The 19,251-nt window shown below is 45.0% G+C and overlaps 2 protein-coding genes across 2 annotated transcripts in view; one reads left to right on the forward strand and one right to left on the reverse strand.

Moving 5' to 3' along the window:
• CDAN1 (codanin 1) overlaps positions 1-14,479 on the reverse strand; it is a 31,383-nt gene extending 16,904 nt beyond the window's left edge. The window contains exons 1-12 of the mRNA XM_030949666.1: positions 14,203-14,479; positions 10,939-11,639; positions 9,175-9,381; positions 8,387-8,580; positions 7,857-7,976; positions 6,880-6,958; positions 6,369-6,489; positions 5,253-5,362; positions 4,468-4,557; positions 3,344-3,419; positions 1,149-1,357; positions 406-520 (exon numbers count right to left, since the gene is read on the reverse strand). Coding sequence (XP_030805526.1) covers positions 406-520; positions 1,149-1,357; positions 3,344-3,419; positions 4,468-4,557; positions 5,253-5,362; positions 6,369-6,489; positions 6,880-6,958; positions 7,857-7,976; positions 8,387-8,580; positions 9,175-9,381; positions 10,939-11,639; positions 14,203-14,298 — 2,118 coding nt within the window. The 5' untranslated portion in view covers positions 14,299-14,479. The remainder of the gene's footprint in view (positions 1-405; positions 521-1,148; positions 1,358-3,343; positions 3,420-4,467; positions 4,558-5,252; positions 5,363-6,368; positions 6,490-6,879; positions 6,959-7,856; positions 7,977-8,386; positions 8,581-9,174; positions 9,382-10,938; positions 11,640-14,202) is intronic.
• Positions 14,386-18,783, forward strand: LOC115904337. The gene is made up of 2 exons (XM_030949667.1): positions 14,386-15,088; positions 15,890-18,783. Exons 1-2 carry the CDS (start codon positions 14,635-14,637, stop codon positions 16,546-16,548), a joined length of 1,113 nt encoding a protein of 370 aa, XP_030805527.1. The 5' UTR covers positions 14,386-14,634; the 3' UTR covers positions 16,549-18,783.
• Positions 18,784-19,251: the final 468 nt, after the last annotated feature.

Consider the following 19,251-nt stretch of genomic DNA (forward strand, 5'->3'; position numbering starts at 1 on the left):
GAAGTAACACCTGTACACCTATTAACAGGTATATCTACAAATTCAATGTAACTAAAATCTTTCTATATGGAAAAGTAACAAGGAACTTATTGCAATGGGGTGCCACAACTGGATGTGGTTATTTCATTGATCTAACACATGTTATAACAACCTAAAGAGAAGGCTTTCACTTTCACACTATTCTGCACTTATGACAGCTCTATGAAGCACCCTGAAGCATGCAGGTAAGGGGTTCAGACAAACAAGCAAATTGCAGAGTTATGACAAAACCAAATGACAAAGCTCTTGTCCTGTAAAAACTGTGGTGGAAGCTCCAAGCAATTCACAATCAAGCCAGTAATTGTTTGACTACTGGAACAGCTCAGAAAAATTCCTGACAGATGTGTTTGCACAAAGCAAACCTACCTGTTCCTCCATATCTGCTTCCCCATCACTGTGCTCGTGCTCCACCAGAGTAAGACCATTCAGTTCAAGTATCTTCAGGCACAGACTATCCATCAGGTGCTGATTGAACTGGTAACTTCAGCAAAAGATGATGATGAGTCAGACTGAGCTGAAAACAGCAGTAAAACCTCAACTAACACACTGCAGAATTTTGAGCTTGTCTTGTGAGTTGTAACAAGCATCAGCAGACATACAACATAACACAATGACAGACAAGAAAGCAAGAGAGAAGACTTAGGACTGGCTGACCACCTTCATTTCCACTCTTCTTTTGTACTTTTTCAGAGATGCTATGTAACAAGTCTCAGCATAAGGATAATAAAATCAATCTGCCAAGGAGGAATCTATAAAATAACTGAATTTAAGATTAAAATCTCATAAATTACAATTCCCCCATGCTGTGAATTGTGAAAAATTTATTAAACAAAACAATTAACCTGGCTTCGTTCTGTACACTTTTAGCTTCATGCACTATCACACAAGAAGCATTTGTCCAGTCCAGTGTCCTTGCTAGGTTGCACTGCATGCCTTGGCACTGGGAAATGCTGACAGCTTAAAAAAAATACTGTGGGTTTATAGAAGAAAAATCATTACCATATCATCTAGTCCCAAACTTTCTGGATAACTCCCTGTTGCAAGAGAAACATGCTGGTGCTCCCACTGCCCACACATTTCAGAGGGAACAGCAAGCCCAGGCCACTCACCTTCCAGCACTGAGGATGAAGTCCCTGAAGAATTGTTGGCACCCTGGGAATGAAGGGGGTGGACAAGGCCCTCTGATGCTCTGAGGAACAATAAATCTCTCCTGCAACCTCTTCAGACGGCTCAGATTATCAGAGCCCAGCATATTAAGGACATCCTGGTCTGGGGTGTCTCCCCAGCTTGCACCACCACCAATAGGACCTTTGCACATCTTTAGGAGACAGAAAGAGTAGCGAGGTGGAATATCTGTAACAAGGCATCAGTTCATTCCATCTCTCACCCAGCATATTATCCCTTCCTCACAAGACTGCTTTTGGACTAATTCACGCATGGTCTTTCCTGATGCCCAGGAACATACAGAACAACTCTTCCCCATGCCAAAACATGCTATCCACCTGGGCCATACACAGCCTAGAGGTCTTGTGAGATGGAATTCTCATCTTACACATCTAACTAGGGCATACCTAGCAGACTACACATGGATATGTGGAGAGAATACCTATCACTCTCACAACTTCATGATCCACTCAGTAGGATCTTTAGCTCAGTCTCCAAGGCCCATGATGCTGCACTACATGTTCCCAGAGCAGGTTTTCCTGAACTTCCACAGATTTAAATAACATTTAAAAATTAATGCCCCCCTGCCTCAAACACACAGATACAACTCAAGACTCAAAAAATTACAGAACTGCAGAACTGTTAAGAAGGGGTCTCTTGGATCATCTAATCCAACCCTCTTGTTCAGTCAGGGTTGCCTCCTGACTTACCAGTGAACACTACTGAGAAAAATTTCACTCCCTCTTCTTCATTCCCTCCCAGCAGGTATTTATAACGGCGCTAAGGCAACCTGGAGCCTTCTCTTCTCCAGGCTGAATATTCCCAGGTCTCAGCATTTTTTCACATACGAAAAATGCTTGGTGCCTCAATAATTTACAAAGCCCTGAGCTGGACTTGCTCTGGTAAGTCTGTATCTTTCTTTCCTTGTGTCGGTGAGCCCAAGAACAGCATCCCAGACTAGCAAACCTAGCAAATACCAAGCAATGGGAAAAGCTGACTGCGCATCCCTACATCCAAGTCATGATAGTTTTAATGAGAGAGAGCATAATAAAAAGAAGTAACATTTAAGAATGTCTATCAAGTGAGCAAGTACTAGGTCCATTTATTCCAAACAGAGCATCCCCACCTCCCCAAGGGAACATCTTGCTATACTTCTCTACCTTTAAATTATCAGGCCTTGACACTAGTTTTCAGTCTCAGTTCATTTCTGCAAGAGCATTAGTCCACACAAGAGTCTGCAAATCACTTCCCAGACAGACACATTGGATCCATTGAAGACACCAGTTTAGATCCATTTAGATTTTTGGCTACCCTTGTGAAATCCTGCAGTCTTCATTAAGAAGGTACAGATACAAAGGAGAAATACAGCACCCATGACTAATTAAACCCTACTGATGCAACAAAGCTGATCTCACCTCTTTCCCACAATTTCCATGAACACACCCATGCAATCAGATAGGTCACTGATGCAAACTCAGACTTGACACTAAAGGAATTTACAACATTCCAACAGCTCGCAACTTCCTGGCAATGTGTGTGAGCTAACACTCAAGGTGAGGTTCTCTGGCTGTTTTGCTCTCCAGAAGGAGCCCATCAATAAGCCACACGTCTACAGAGAATACAGTGAATCTTCTTCTTCATTTATCTACTTACAATGAAGTCAGGTGATGCTTGAAACTGGCCAACCCCCTCCCCCCCTCCCCCAAATTACAACAGTAATACTGTACCAAAAACCAGCCTGTTGACTGTTACACAGAGTTTTTGCACTCATGCTTCTAACAAACATAACTGGGAACCTCTGCACTTGACAAATGCCAAAGCACACCCCTAAAATTTCCAGAAACTACAACTGTACTAAAATTAGAAGGACAAAGTAATTAACCATGAAGAATGAATGCTTACAACTCATTATGTTCTCAGTGTGCCTTATTCCTCATTTAAAGAGACTTCATTGGTAATTTCTCACTGATTATTTCTGAAGAAGGAAAGAAATTCCCATCCTGAAAACTCGTCTCTCCCCAAAAAAGTTTCAATAGGAAAATCTCAAAGAAGCTCACACAACATGGCTTGTTTTCTCAGGCCAAGGAAGGATCAAATCCACTTTGATGTATACAGTCATTAAACAACCCAAGTCATTTACCTGGATAAGCTGTTTCTGAAAGAGCCTGGCAAAATGGCTGTGGTTGCAGGTTGCAGATAGGTGAGCCATCATGGCCCTGTGAAGGAAAACATGATCAAATTATGACTGGAACTTTGTGGTACAAAAAACAGTGTTCTAACCTCAAACTATACCAAAAGCATAAAAAACACTACTTTTAAGAAAGCAATCTCCAAAGGTCATTGAAAAAAAGCAATATTTTTATAACCCAGTTTCCCAGGCACTGAGCCCCACCTGCTGCTGACATGGAAACAAAAATTCTCCCTGAGCACCAGCAGAGCAAACACAGCTCTAGAGATAAAAATAATCTCTTCCTTTTCTTCTATAATGTTGTTATTTAGAAAAAAGAATAAACTCATTCAGTTCCCACTCTTCCCTGCCCAGAACAGTAAGTTGAGATTTCACACATATGAGTTAAGGAAACAGCAATAGCGCTACTTCTGATGCCCCAAAATTTCTCAGTTTAAGCCTCAGCCTTGTTTTGCTCTTGTGGTGAAATGCCACCTACATATATGTTACTTAAGTAGGCTGGTGGTTGCGACTAACACAGAAACCCACAAGGCAACTGCTTTCAATGCTATAATAGTTTCTTTATATAGACTGCATTTTGATAAAGCAATAAATGAATAAAACAGTCTGCTTTCCACAGAAAGAGACACAGTTGTCTTTTTTTTCAGAGCCAATACACTAGCGCCCCTGACATAATTAGAAGAGTGAACAGCTTCTGAACATGTAACACACTTCTCACTTAAGGGGAGCCTGACATGGAAAACATGACATGCACACAAGTATATATAATAACAACGTTCAGACAATACACTGGTTTTGAGAGTAGCTCTTTCTGTGATTATGAAAGAGAAAGATCAACATCAGGATTGAACAAATTAGACCCCTACCACTTATGGCTTGTTTCTTTAAGGTAAAGGTTAGTATTTTAAAGTCAGAAGCAAGTGTACATGGGCAGCTTCTTCCAAGCAGCACACAGCACCCTGCAGAGTAGTACAGAAGACCAGGCAGGACATGGAACTAAGGATGCCAAGCGCAGCATGATTCATCAGCAATTCAGCTACATTAAAGAGCTAGCTGAAGTTGCTTAAGACTCCTACCTGATCTTGTTCCCCAGAACTCTTTCGAAGTCCCAGCCAGTTTTCTCATTGTTATCCTCCCATTCACGCAGAAGTTCATAAAATATATCCCTGTGAACCAAGATATTTAAGGGAATGAATTCCCACTCTTCAAAATTTGAAGCAACAACACAGCATTAATTGTTCCAAAGCTTCCCAGCAAGAATCTACCTCAGATTAAGTAACTCCAGCCTCCAAGCATTCAGATACCTTTGAAAAACTCATAAATGTTAGCAGTACTTCAGTGAGTTTCCATTTTCCATGTCTTTGACAGCAAGTGCTTAAGCTTGTTATGCCCAATCTATGATGGAATGACCAAAACAGCCATTACCAGACAGACATAGTGAAGACTGAGAGGCAGCAAAGAATAAGCCACATGAAGTAATACCTATGAGAAAAAGAAAAGGACCAAGACAACTTGTCATTCTGCCCTCACCCTGTCGCTGCAAGCACGGAGAGAGGCAGCAGGAAGAATAAAAGCATACCAGATATATATGCAGAAGCAATCCAGTAGGGTGACACACTGTACTGGCATTATCAGAAGTCTCAATAACTCCTGAAGAATTAGGCTGTTCTTCTCTAAAGACATTAACCATTTAGTTCCTGCAGTCAATATGGACAAAGACTTTTTTTCATTTAATTAGAGCAAAAAATTCAATATTTTTTTCTACAGCATGTAGCATACATGAGACATTCTTAATATCTTTTAGTCACAATCATGCAAAGGTTATACCCTTGAGCATTCAGGAACAGCAGAAGAAACTTACCTTTGTTTCTTAAATATGTGAAATGCTCTGTCACTGGGAAAGTTAGAGCGATTATCAGTTTCTGGCTGAAAAGAAACAGACTGTACAGAGCATGGCAGCAGGAGAGACACCTGTTAAAAATATAACAGCAGCCATTAAGCTAATGGAAGTCTCTAAACAATCTGAGACCAAGAAAAAAGCAGGGAAGAAGCAGGTTAGGAAACAAGTATCACTAGCTGAGTTGTTACTTCCATTACTACATGTTACTTCCCAATTGCTAACTACTAGCAAACACCAAGTTTTACAATCTACATTAGGCTACACAGGCAGAATCACTCAACATTAAAAGATAAAGTATCTACCTGGTCCCCTTAAATCTCTGCTGACCAGACTGCAACCAGTTTTGATACAGTGTGAAAGACCCACAAACAGTTGAAATATACCTTCAATATAGGGCTTGAGAAAATTCAGGATCCTGGCTGGCAATTTCTGTTACCTTACTCTTTCTCCTTACTGTTCTTCAAGTAACAAGACCTTTATTTACAACTTCAACAACTTTAAAGCTCAACTACTGACAAGTCCCAATCTCAGTACAGTGTCCTTTCTTTGACAAGAGTAATTTCCATTTTTAAAAGATGGATGAAATGAGATACAAAATACATTTCTACCACGCAATTCCTACCAACCAAACTGGCTCCCTAACCCAGTTGATTACACAAGAGAACCATTTTTCCCAGCCTGGATTGTCTCCTGTGAAATGTTGCTTGCCTAAAAAGAGTCCATATGTATGAACGAAATCCAAATCTTTGAAACTACCTTCTGATATTGCACCTAATTAATCATACTCCTGGGATCCATGTTTATTAAGTGAGAATTTCAAAAGCAAAACTTGACCCTGTCAAAGTCTCTGGCTGAGGTCAGGGCCAGGAGCACAACATAAGGCTAGCCAGCAGTGATTCACAGCAAACAATCATTGCACCCAGCAACTCACTCACCCACTGACAAGGAAAAAAATACTTTTAGACAGTTTCTAAAGACGATGAAATAGAATGAGATTTAACATCAAAGCCATTGCAAATAAAGGAACAACAACACAAAGGCTTGAAGCAATGTGACTTGGGGTCTGCCAATTTTTACCTTAGCTGTGCTGCTTTCATAAGCCTGCTGGAGCCTCTTGTGCAAGGTGGGAGAAAACGATGCAATCCGCTCATTTTCAGCCAAAAGCTTCAGCATCCCCTTTTCTAAATGGGAAATAATTCTGCCAAGATAATGGGGATAAAGCTCAGAGAGACGGACAAACATAAACAACACATGAGCAGTTCTAAAGAAATGCTGATGTTTACATTTTATGATGCTGCCAAGAAAAGAGTTCTAAAGGACATCTACCAGCAGGAAATCCTACTGGTATCTGTATTTGTTATCATTCTCATCTCACAACTTTCCTGTTCTTGCACAATTACAACAAAGTTCAGTGGACACATCAGTGCAAGGAAACCCATAGACATACAAATCCAGGTCAAGCTGTATGTTTTGAAGAAAAATTAAAAACTCTGTGCCTGTAACCGGTAAAGTTCTACAATCCAAGCACACTTGCTTAATCCCACACACAACTGCAGACACAAGCAGATGAAAAAAGAATTCAACTCACTCATATTGATAATCCAAGACTTGAACAGCAAAATAAACACAGTTGTGCACACTTTCAAAATGCTGTCTCCCTGACACATCTAAGAGGAAAAAAGAAACATGAGACAACAGTACCTTTTACCATTTATAAACTAAAGGACCAACAATTAGCTTTTAAGCAAAGTACGAACTGACATATCCAAAAATAATCTTCCAGACTCCTATTCAATTTTCAGAAGTTCCCATTCCCTATCTTTCCTATACTAAAGGCAATTGAAGTGTTTAATGCTGTATGGGAAAGAAAAGACCCTTTCTCAATGTTCTGAACAGCAATAAGCAGATACAGGACAAGAAAAATAGAACAACTAGAAACAATCATAAAATGGTGTTCCCATATCTGAAGATTTCATGTTCCTAATCTCAGCCCTAAGAATCAAAGAGTAGCAAAACAAAGGTCAGTCAAATTGAGGCCTGTGGGGTCAAGAAGGGTGTGGTGGGTCTCATCCTAAAGCCACTCTTTTGGTTGTACTATCCATATCAAAGTACTAACTGCATCAAGCTTAAGGCTGAATTTGCCAAAAACCAAATGCAACAATACAACTGGATCCTGTGCACTCAGATCCAAACCTGAAGCTTAATAAACATACAGCAGGTCAACAGCACATTTGAGTTGTAGGATCAACACAGAAGCAACTCAAGCAGAGTTATCCTTCCCTCTAAAAGTCAGTGATAGAAGTCGCTACAGCAAATCTCGCACAATAGCAGAAAGCTAGATTCAAACACTAACTAGCAACCTCACTCTATCATACTGTGGAAGCACTTCCCACACATGCATGACTTTTGCCAGCACTTCCCACACATGCATGACATTTTGCCAGATGAGTCCCACAGTGGTAACAAGGCATTTTCATGTAATTTAAGAATAACTGTCCAAGCTACTTTACAAGACTTTCTCATTCTATGGAAGCAAGATTCCTTCCCTTCATTACTACTGCTTACCTCTGTTTCTTTCACTGATTTCAGGGTCACTATCCCCATCTTCTGCAGTAGAAGTGCCTTTAGATGTCAACAGTTGCAGAACAAAAAACAGTTCCAGAAAAATATTTGGTACCAGGTTTTCTGGGAGAGAGTAATTGAGATGTTAAAGGTGGATTACTCAATACTGTCCTGCTTTAATACACAAAGGTAAAAGATAGATTCTTGCTCTGTGGTAGTCAGCAAAGAATTGTCTCCCCACAACATGATACTGTGATACACTGTAGATCAGCATGGGAAAGATGTGTTAGGGAACAGTCTGGTTTCAGATGGGACATACAACTTCAGTCTACTGCAGCTCAGAGTACTGCATCAGGCTCACCTCCTTCCCTACACTTTCACCAAGTATTCATCTATTTTAATAACTGTATTGGCTTACTTTCTTTTTCCAGATGTCATTTGTTTGTACACTATAACTATCCCATAGCTTCCACGACACACACACAAGTTCAAAGCTCAAAGAAAGGTCAATTTCACATCTTCTGTGTCCTCACCTGCTATACAGGATGAATAGAGCTGTGCCAGACACTCCAACTGTTTCTTGCAGGAAACCTTAGCAGGATTTGCACAGGTTACCAAATGGCTTTCAGCAGGAAGGCTGGCACTGCGAGTGTAGCTAGGCTTAGTTGGAGTACAAGGATCAAAAGACATCCCTGCAGGAGAAGACGCCTGGTGCAGCAATTTGCATCTGAAATTCAAGAGCAGCAACATAACCGTGTGACTGAGGATGATCTAGAGCAGCCATGCATCCAGAAGAGGTCTTTCTCTTCCAGTGTAGCATGAAGGAAATCCTGCAATAACTAAACCATGTCAACTACACCGTCTAAAGCAGCTTTTAGCATGACAGTAATTTAAGTCATCTTCATCTAACAGAGAATAGATCTTGGGGTTAGCAAGCAAAAGACCAAAGAATCCCATTCAAATCGCAACTCTGTTAAATAATGTAGCACCACACATTCATTTCCGTGAAGAGAAAATCTCATAAAAGCAGTGAGAACTGACTACACTTTTGAAGTGACAGTCATTGTTCCAGAGTTAGCACATCTCTAAAATGGCAAACATGAGCTAGGTGCATTAATATCCTAGTCTGATACCACAGACACACTTTGCTTTAGGCAAATTATAGTTTAAGGTCCAAACACCAATATCTAGTTTGGATATTCTTCTGTCATTTTCACTTAGTCCTGGCCACGGCCCCTCCTGGCTACTGAAAAATTAACCATGTCCTGGCTGGAACCAGGACTGAAGGCAATTAAGAATCAGCCCCCTGCTCAGACTGTACCGTTCTTTCTTCAGCATCTCCCTCTCCTCTTGAAGGCTGTTGCTCATCACAGATGAGAGGTTTCCTTCCTGGACAGCAGCAAAGGCCTCAAGGCTTGAGGCTGGAGACCGGCTGACAGGTGTAGAAGTGAAACAGGTCTTTGGTTTCGAGAGGGGCCGCTCAGCACTCACAGGAGTTGGGTTGATTCGCCTCGATGGTTTGCTTTTGCTGAAAAGAAGAGAAGCAATTCCACTAAAATCAAGCTAAACAACAACAAAAATTTTCGGTCTCAAAACAGATGTGCAATAACTCTTCCAGAGGAATCTAATGCTAAATGGATGTTGAGCTCGGATATTGAATTTCTAAACTGTACCTGTAGTTATCGATTTTATTCTATGACTGAAAAAAAAGTCATGGAGCTATAGACTGCTACAAACAACCTGCTGAACCTGCAGCAAAATTAATTATCAAATAGCAAGCATCTTACAGGTACCACAGTGCCACACAACCCTTCCAAATGTTTCTAATTTGCAGGACAGGATATGCCCCATTTTAGTAAGAAACTGCTGGTGAATTCATTTCTAACATGATCGGGAGAAAAAAAACAAACCCAAAATCAATCAAGTTGCCATTGTCTATCAGTGAGAGTCCAGGCTCCCAAGTTACATCAGGCTGTTTAAGTTCAGGGAAACTCATCCTTCCTGCATAAAATACTTGGATTTGTCCTTCAGGAATAGGCTTGGTAAAGTAGCAAAAAACCACTAAAAAAACAGAAATGGATACAGAAACATAAAGCACTAGAGAAATGCTGGTTGCTACATATTAACTGCTAAGGAGTTCTCAAAATCACTGTAACATTGATTTCCAAAGACTTGTGATCTCTTTCCTCCTTCTTTTTCCTAGCTGAGCATTAATGCAATTGAGTAAGAGAGACTTGCTGGCTATGCTGGAAACACACCTTATCTCCCTTGGCCAAAGCAGTGTCTAGAGCATGACCCAGACCCTGCATTTGGATTTGCTGTACAGACTCACTAATTTTATAATTTTTAGCTGGAATTTTGCATGTCCAACTATAAAGTCCCACTTTCAGAGACCAGTGACTGATATACAGAGCAAACAGGCTGACACAAAGGCTTTCTATTTGGTAATGAGGATTTTAAAGAATGCAAAGACAAAGATTAAAGGACTGAGGCAACCACAACACAAACAGCTGCCCCAAAGCTTAGCTGAAGTCACCAAGGACTTCAGGGCTTGCTGCAGACCAAGAACACAGTCTGCTATTTTGTCCACAATTACACAGCACAAACGAAGCTGCAGGCTAACATCTGCTACCAGAAGCCACAGAAGATCAATCCAATTAGCTTTTCTGCTAACATCAGTAAAGCTGAAGAGCCTTCCAGGATACCTCTTCCTTACCAATTGATATTCTGTTAAATGAGAAACGTGAAAAGCCAAGATAACGCTGACTCGTTAGAACACGCAAGGACAAAGATGTGCTCAGCTTTGTATCCGCTGGGCTGCGCACTGGCCAGCTGCAGGCAGCATTGCAAGCAAGAGGCAAAAGAGATGTCTTGGGTGAGTCCACAGAGAGGAAACCTGACTCCCTGTCAAGGCAATACTCCCTTCCCTACACAGTGACCAGAACAAAGCAGTTCTGACCACGTTTCCCAGAAGCCAGGTATTGTGTATTACAGCCTCTTCCGCATCTAGACACCCACAACTGCTGGTCAAGGAGCTGCAACCTGCAGCAATCCCAGTGACACAACGAGGCAGACTTGCTCTTACTTTGTCCAGCCAGAGGCAGCACCCATGGGCGGAAACTCCTCCAGATTGTTAAGGTTTAGCTGGCTGGGCGGGGATCTGGCAGAAACAAGAGGCACTTCACTCCGCTTCCTTCTCCCTCCACTCCATGATCCACCATCACTCTTTCCATCCTCCTCTTCAGCAAGGGAACGCCCCAGATCACGAGCCACCTGCCGGCCAGAGGCACCGGCCAAGCTGCTGCCTTTCCTGCGGCCCCGTCTCACGGGTAGGGCCTCAGGTGTGGCTGTCAGGAAGCTCCCCAGGCTGGCCTTCTGAGAGGAACGCCTCTCACCGTGGTGGAGCACAGGGCTGTGCCCAAAGCTCGGGCTGCTGCTGGAGACCATGCTGGGGAAATCACCGTAAGGGCTAGACAGGTTCGACCCAGAAAAGGAAGAGGAACCACTGGATGCTGCAGTAGGAGAAAAGCTGGTATCTGTGGTGCAGGTGGTCACTGAAGTCCTTTGAGAAAAGAGCTGCACTCGGCTGCTGGTTGCATGGCCTGCCCTCCTTTCTGATCCTGTCCTTTGGCTCCCATGAGCCTTGGAATTAGGAGTTTTAGCAGGAGTAGGGGGTCCATTAGTCAGGATCTGGCTGGTCTGCTCCCTTAAAAAATTCAGCAGAAAAGGCACAAAATCTTTCTGAAGTGAGCTAAAAGATACCAGCTTGTCATGGATGTGGTTCTCCTACAAGAGAAGTAGACAAAAAATTAATATAAAGATGCTACCTGATTCTTTCTGTCCAAGTATCCAGACACATTTAAGTAGTAACTATGGGATTTCAACACACAATAAAAACCAACATGACTTGTCAAAGTACATCACTGAAATTCAATAGTGCTGGTCACAGACCTGAAAATCAGCCTACACACAAGCCATTTTGGCACAAGTTTTCAGATGGAGTCATTCACTTTGGTCTCTGATTGGAAAATAGTGGAACTGTTCCATGGAAACATCGGTAATACTCTCTGCAGCTATGGCCAGGGAGGACTTGGAGCAACTGACCCCCCCAAGTTCAATATTTTGAAAACATCAATACTGAAAGCATCTAATTCTAACAGAAAAATCTACAGTCTGCAAGGTCTCTGTGCCCTGTTTTTCTGTGAATGCCGCCTGCTCCCACAGAGGGGTGCTGTAACAACAACCACTGAAGCACCTGGAGTCCTGCAGTGCCAAATACAAGACCAAAGCTGCTCTTCCACTTCAATTAAATAATCTTGCTCAAGAACTCACAGAAGTCTAAACAGAGACTGTGCACCTTTAAGGTATGTGAAGTTTATACTTGAGAAACTTAAACAAAAACCCCACCACTGACTCAACACATTTGAAATCTAGACAGGTGGCATTGATCTTACAAGGGTAAATCTAGACAAAAATGACTTCACGCTACATGCGCAGTTTGAAGTTTTGTACCCTGGATAAAAATTCTTTTGTTCCTAACACTCCATCAGGTTTCTGTTTCCTCTCAATTGGATTCAGCAACATTTGCAACAACAGAAGAAGTTCTCAAAACCTTTTCCTTACTAATAGTGAAAGCATTGCATACATACTCCAGTAAAGTTGTATTCACCACCCTAATGAGATGAAAAGTCAAGAAAGCAAACACTATTTCTGAAGGTGGTTTCTGCATGAAAGAAAGAAGTGAAAGCAAAATTAACATGCCTGTAACTGGACTCACACAATCTTCAACACCTATACTAAAATTCATATTTTAAAGCGTGAGACCAATTCAGCTCCTTGGAGAACTGTGAAATTCTGCCACAGCCCAGATGACAAGCCAAGCAGCCAACAATCAGTGAAAAAGCACAGCTCAGAATACAATCCCCATGAGGTGTTAGAAGACCATGTCCAGCCCAAAACTGCCATGAGAGCTAGAGTAAGACATGGCCTACCATATCCTTCCCCTGGAATTACCATAGGGCACAAACATGATCACAGTCTATCCTATGCATACGGTTGGGCAGTTTCTCCAACTTTTCAGAGTACAACCTATTTTCACTCATCTTTCTCTGTCCAAGTTAACGGAGGTTTGGTTCCTCCACAACTAGGTAACAGCATCCTGTCAACAGCTGCCAGCTGCAAACCTCCCACTTCCTTTCTCATGCTGAAGTAACTGCACTGCTCCCAACAGCAAAAGGCAGCAAGAAATTCCCTTGCGAAGACAAACTTTTTGACCTCCCCACCCTCACCCACACAGTGCTAGTTGAGCTGCCAGGATCTCAAACTTCATAATGTCCACAGGTTTGCTTCTGCAAGTCACAGCTGAAGAAATACCACACAACATGAAAGTGCTAGTCCATTCTTCCCACACATTTAGGATGATGGCAATACCCAACTAACTCGTGGGGGTGACACCAGTGAGTTTTGATTTTAATACTAGGTAGCACTATGCAAGAGGCTCAGGTAGAAGATGCTTTAAATACCAATTGTTTCTTTGTGTCATTCTCTATGGGGAACATAAGCGGTCCTAGTCTATCTACAGTTACAAAAGTTTTTATTTCCACAAGAACCCAAATCATTCGTTACAAAAGTCAGCCAATAAACACCCTCTCCCAGCCCGCAAAGATCCTCCTCAAGGTCCAGGCGGGAGGAACATCCAGCCGAGAGGCGCGCTGGCGCCTGCACAGAGCCGCCGCCACCAAGCCCCGGGTGCTGACAGCCTCATCCTGCTTTCACCGCTGCCTTCCCCTACAAAGATGCGGGAAGTGTCACCGCGTTCCCTCAGGACACCAGATGCGCTGCGCCGTGCTGCCCTGCCCACCCCCGGTCCCGCTGGCTCTGCGCTGGCACACGGCGCCCCGGGCTCCCGGCGCTTCCCGCGCCCGCAGGGCCTCCCCGCTCCCGCCCCGGAGCCGCGCGCGCCACTGCCCGCCCGAGCCGGGCCGGCGCCGGCGCGCTCCGGCGGGCTCAGCCACGGCATTCCAGCGGGTTTCACACGCCCGCCGGGCAGCTCCCGGCGCAGCTCCCGCCGGCGGCCTCGCCCTCCCGCCGCCGTGCCCGGAGCCCGCCCGCGCCGGAGGCGGTGCCGCCGGCGGTTCGACAGACGCTCGGCCGCGGCCGCGGAACAGCACCTGACGGGGCCCCGGGGCTGACCCACGCAGGCTTCACCCCTCACAGCAGCGCGGGGCGGACAAACTTTCCCGCACGGCCCCGGCCCGCGGCAGCGGAGGGCGCTGGGGGAGTGGCGCGGCTGCGGGCCCAGCCCCGCCGGAGCCAGGGCGCTGTGGGGGGACGACCTAGCGCGCGTTACCTCAGCCGGGCGGTGGCCGGGACCGTGCCGGAGCCACCGCACCACGGCGCTGACCGGCACCTCCTCCTGCAGCAGCAGCTCCAAAACCGCCGCCATTCCCGGCCCCTCTCCCGCCGAGCACGCGCACAACCCGCGCCAGGGGCGGGCCCGCCGTGTCCCCCCTTCCCGCGGGGGCGGCGCCGAGCGGGGATTCCCGCCGGGGAGGCGGGCGGGGGCCGCGCCCCCTCCCCATGTCAACACGCGGGGCACGGGGCGCCTGCGCCGGTCCGTGCGCGTCTTTTCCTCTCATGCGCGGTATTTCCTTCCCCAGTAGGGCTTGGGGCCCGGCCTAGCGGCGGCGGCACCCGCGGGCCGGGGTGCAGGGAAGGGCAGTGGCGTCCCCCCCTCCCCGCGGCTCCTCGCCCCCCCGCCCGCCGACACCCCCGGCGGAGGATGGCCGAGGACTCGCCCAAACGGCGCAAGGCGAACTTCAACGAGGCGGAGACGGAGGTGCTGATCGAGCAGGTGCTGAAGCACGAGCAGCTGCTGTTCGCGGCGGGACCCGGCCGCGCCTCCGCGGGCCAGAAGCGGAAGGTGTGGGAGCTGATCCGGCACAAGGTGAATCCGGTGGCCGCCTGCCCCCGCGACGTGGAGGACCTGAAGAAGCGCTGGCGGGACCTGAAGCGCCGCGACCGCAGCAAGCTGTGCCGCCTCTCGCAGGGTTGCGGGCCGTCGGCGCCCCCCGCCCTCGGCCTCCTCCTGGCCCCCGAGGAGCTGCCCCCCGCTGCCGCCCCGCCCGCCCGCCGCCAGCGCCGCCCCTACGGCTCCCTGCTGCCCGCCGAGGCCGTGCCCATCGTGGGCGGCATCGACACGCTGGAGCTGCCTGGCGCCGTTGTGGGGGACATGGGTGAGTGCGGGAGCGACCCCCGCGGCTCCGCCACGGACCCTCCGCCCGCCCGGCGTCCCCCAGCGCAGCCGCGGGAGCCCGGTGTGCGGGGAGCGGCGCTGCCCGCCCGCTGCGTGCGCGCACGGGCCGCGGGCACCGGCCCCGCAGGAAAGCGCTGGTTCGGATCCTTGAAAGGCAAAACGTATACGCACGCACACAGAACTGTGAGGCTTCGTGCTCTAGGTTACAGAAGTGCCTAAGAGCAGCACCAAGAGTAAAAACAGCGTCTCGTAGCAGATGCTGCCCATCCACGAGGCGTTAGATCTGGCCACCGATCTTCACTATTGCCGTTGTTATTCTTGCAAATGCAAAAAGGCATGGCAGCACACAGGTCCAGCCAGTTCAAAGTGTTGCGAGCGCATAACTTCATACGTGCCAGCGATATTGTCCTAGCATGCTGGAATACCAAGGGATTCTTGCAATCCAGTGTTTCAGCAATGCTCTTACTGTTTACTGCGTGCACAATAGAGCATAAAATGAGCTTGCAGTGAACTTTGTCTCTGGGATCCTAAAGATTGGCTTCTGTGGTGGTAAGGGAGCTGTGGTATGCAGATGCATGGTTAACTCGTGAATGTGTATTTGTGGTTTTCTTACCACCTGTCGAAGTAATTTGTATTCTAAAACCATCAGTGATAACATAGTTTGAGAGTCTTGTTTCAAGGACTGATGTTAGTGCTTAGTGGACGAGAAAATATGTCACCACTGAGGTTATGAAGTTTCTCATGGGCTTTCCTTTGCTTTTCTTCCCTCCACCTCTTCTAGGGTTTAATGGCAGTCCTGGCCCATCTCATCAATCCAGTCTTGAGCAGATGAACCTCAAAGAAGAAATAGTAGTGAAGGTGGTGGAGCCAGAAGAAAACTCTGAGGACATGGTAGTGGTTCCACCTAGTCAAGAACAACTGCCTTTCCTGGGGACATCGGGCGGTTGTTCCTCTGGGAAAGTAAAAGCCAAAACAAAAGGCAGGTGCCAGGCAGACCAAAATCAAATGACTGAAGAGGACCTACTGCAGATTCAGCAGACCCAAATACAGGTGATCCAGTCTGGCTTTGACAGTGTCAACCACAATCTTCGGCTGCTGCAGCAAGGCATGCAAGATCTGAATAACAGCATCAGCATCATGGCACATACGCTTGTTGCTATTAAGAACGTCTATGTGAAAAACAACACTGGCCCAACCACACATGCCACTGCATCTACTCAGACCACAGCTGGGTACCTGAGCCCAGGATCCCCCCAGCTCTCCCCTGCTAAGGACAGAGCTAGAGCACAGGTGGCTGGAAGCAGCAGCAGAAGCAGCAGCTGCAGCTCCAGCTCCATGTCACAAGAACCAGGTCCTTCTGAGTTTCCTAGGCCCCCCCTGCGAACCATTAAGAAAGAACATCCAAATGGCTGCTACTACTTCTGCTTTGCAGATATGTAAAAACTTGAATAGATGTAAAATGACTGTGTTGTTGAGTGCTGATGTACATTGTGCTCCGGCCTGTGACTTCAAAGGAGCGAAGTGGACTTGCCTCCCATGTTTTTCCCAGTGGGAAACATTTTACTATAGGTGGCATTAAACACTAATTACCAGCCTCCAGTTAACTCTGTTGCAGTTGGCTAATAAATTTCTTCTCTTTTCTTTATCCTCTTATTCTCTTTAAAAAAAGCCCATTTATTTTGAGTAAGACTTTTGTCTGTATCATCCTTTGTTTAATGTCACCTTGTGAAAAGGCATGAGAGTGGGGTAAAAAAGTAACATTATGGTTACTACCACCAGGAGCTAACTTAAAGAAGTTACTTGGTTCTTGGATTAAACAAGCCTCAGAAGCAGCTGGCTTTTTAAGTACTTCCGTTTTCTAATTGTTATGTTGGGGGTGTTTGCTTGGTTGTTGCTGTTGAGGTTTTAGAAGTCTGAGCTGTGCCAGGCATCACAGGAGGAGTTTGAGATACCTGCTTATTCTAGGAATGGTTTAGCACTGAGCATTCACTGGCATTCATTAGTGTCCTCAGAAGTCATACAGCATTGTTCCACTTGGCTGTTGTTCATTCCTGGCTTGTCAAATGCACCTTCTCTTCAGAGATATTGTGTTTTACTCCACTAGCAGGGTAGTCTTTTTTTAACCAGTCACATGGTTAAAACAGAGAAATACAGAAAAATGAGGAATGGATGAGTGATGCCTGTTTCTGACATAGAAGTGATATGTAGGCTGTGTCTTCATCTGATTTTGTAAGAAATGGAATCAATACCACAGTGTTTGAAATACAGAGAACAAAAAGCTTTGTATTGTTTTACATGAAATGGAAGTCAGATTTGCTGTTAAATTACAGGAGGCAGGGGCTCACTTCGTTCCAGACAAATGCTCCTGCATAGTTTAGAAAGCTTTGATTGTTATTTCCTTTCTCATAACTAAATAGCCAAGGAAGAAGAAAGACGAAGACGAGTTGGAGCAAAATGTAACTTGGTGTCAACTTTGAAACAAGCAAAAATCATTTTATCTTCATGCCAAAAAGAAAAATTGCCATTTCATATTTAGATAGGGAAAACTGTTGTCACTGGCACTATTTTGTGTTTCAGGCTTACATATTCTAGCCACTCTACTTTGCAAAATTCAGAAGTAGCAGAGCTGCAATGTTCTTGTATCTGGCATCTGTACCAGAGGTCAAACAAAAACACTCTCACCTGAAATTTTGTCCAATGACTTGAAAAATCATACAGGTGCTCTTCTTAAGCATTTATCACCAACATTTAAAAAGGTTCTTCAGATAAATTTGGCCTATAGCAATGACTAGCTGCTTGTAGTGTTACAGTCAGTTTGCACAAGCATTTCTGCTGCAGGAATTTAGCAAATACAAATAACATAGAGAATCACAATGAAACTGCCCCTCTCCTAGAAGCATAAGAATATGTAATCTTAGCATAAGGTATGCCACTTTTGCAGTCAGCTTTGACTGAACACCACTGTATGAAAATGTTCTTCATGTCCACCATTTTGGTGTACTGCATTAACTCATCTGCACTTCAGAAACCAGCCACTGCTGCCTACTAAAATGTGAAAACAGGGTAATCAGTTAGCAAGTGTTTCCCTTCAGAATCCCAGATGGAGTAAAATATGAAAATATCTCACAAAAATAAAATGTATATGTGTACAGCACAATGTTCGTTGGGATTAATGCCTTGAAGAAGAGAAAGTTCTTTTTTCCAGGTTTACCTTAACAAAAGAAGATGGTATGGGTGACAGGTATTAAGAAATTGCTGAGTTGAAGAATGGCAAAGAATCCTTCTATGGATTTTTGTTTCTGTGTTGTTAAAAGCTTCCCAAATTAACTTGTTGGAAGCATTATTTCTCCTCCATCAGTACAGATGGGCTCTCTTGACCAGGGTTTTCTGTATTTTGTTTTCATGGACACAGAAGGTAATTCATGCTACCATGATATTCCAGGTAGATTTGGAAATGCTATCTACCTGGTCCTTCTGGGCAGCAGTTTCAGCTTGTCCAGGTTGCAACTGGCAGTTCTTACCTGTCTTTCTCTTGTTTCAATTCTTTTTGCAACTGTTAATTCTTGAATTTCACGTACTTCTTGGGAGAGGTGCCCGCTTTCTCATGTTCCAGTACTGATTTACGTGAGACCAGCTACAGTGCAAGTAGAGAAGTACAGCAAGATCCTGTGAGCAGAAGGGGCAGATTGGATCTCCTGTATGAATGAAGACAAGCCAGGCAATGCTAAAAGACACTGTGATGGTCAGACAACAACCAGACCTCAACATCAATGTACCACAGCATGTTTGTTCTGATCTTGCTTCTTTCCCTGTGTGTCATTTGTACTGCTAAAATATACTGGAGCCAGATCAAAGTCACTCTTCCACTTCTGACACATTCTAGATTTACATCTTTTAAATAGAGAAGGAAACTGAGCTACCTCTCATCACTACAGAGTGGGCAAAATTGTTATTCTCATCTTCAAATTAATACAGTTGGTTACTATTTCTTTACACACCCTTTCTGTGATCACATGCACCATCCAGAAGCCATGCCATTAAGTTTCTGGCTGCTCTTAACAGAAGGTGAAACAAATTTCTTGGACTGTTACTGAGTAAATGAATTCCCAGTTTGTTTCCTGTGAAGCTATCCAGGCTATTTGT

This window comes from Camarhynchus parvulus, chromosome 5, assembly GCF_901933205.1.
Source record: "Camarhynchus parvulus chromosome 5, STF_HiC, whole genome shotgun sequence".
NCBI classification, from domain to species: domain Eukaryota; kingdom Metazoa; phylum Chordata; class Aves; order Passeriformes; family Thraupidae; genus Camarhynchus; species Camarhynchus parvulus.

Coding starts and splice junctions, on each gene's coding strand:
- LOC115904337 (XM_030949667.1), top strand. CDS start 14,635: ATGGCCGAGGACTCGCCCAAACGGCGCAAGGCGAACTTCAACGAGGCG. Junction 15,089..15,889: donor CGCCGTTGTGGGGGACATGG/GTGAGTGCGGGA, acceptor CACCTCTTCTAG/GGTTTAATGGCAGTCCTGGC.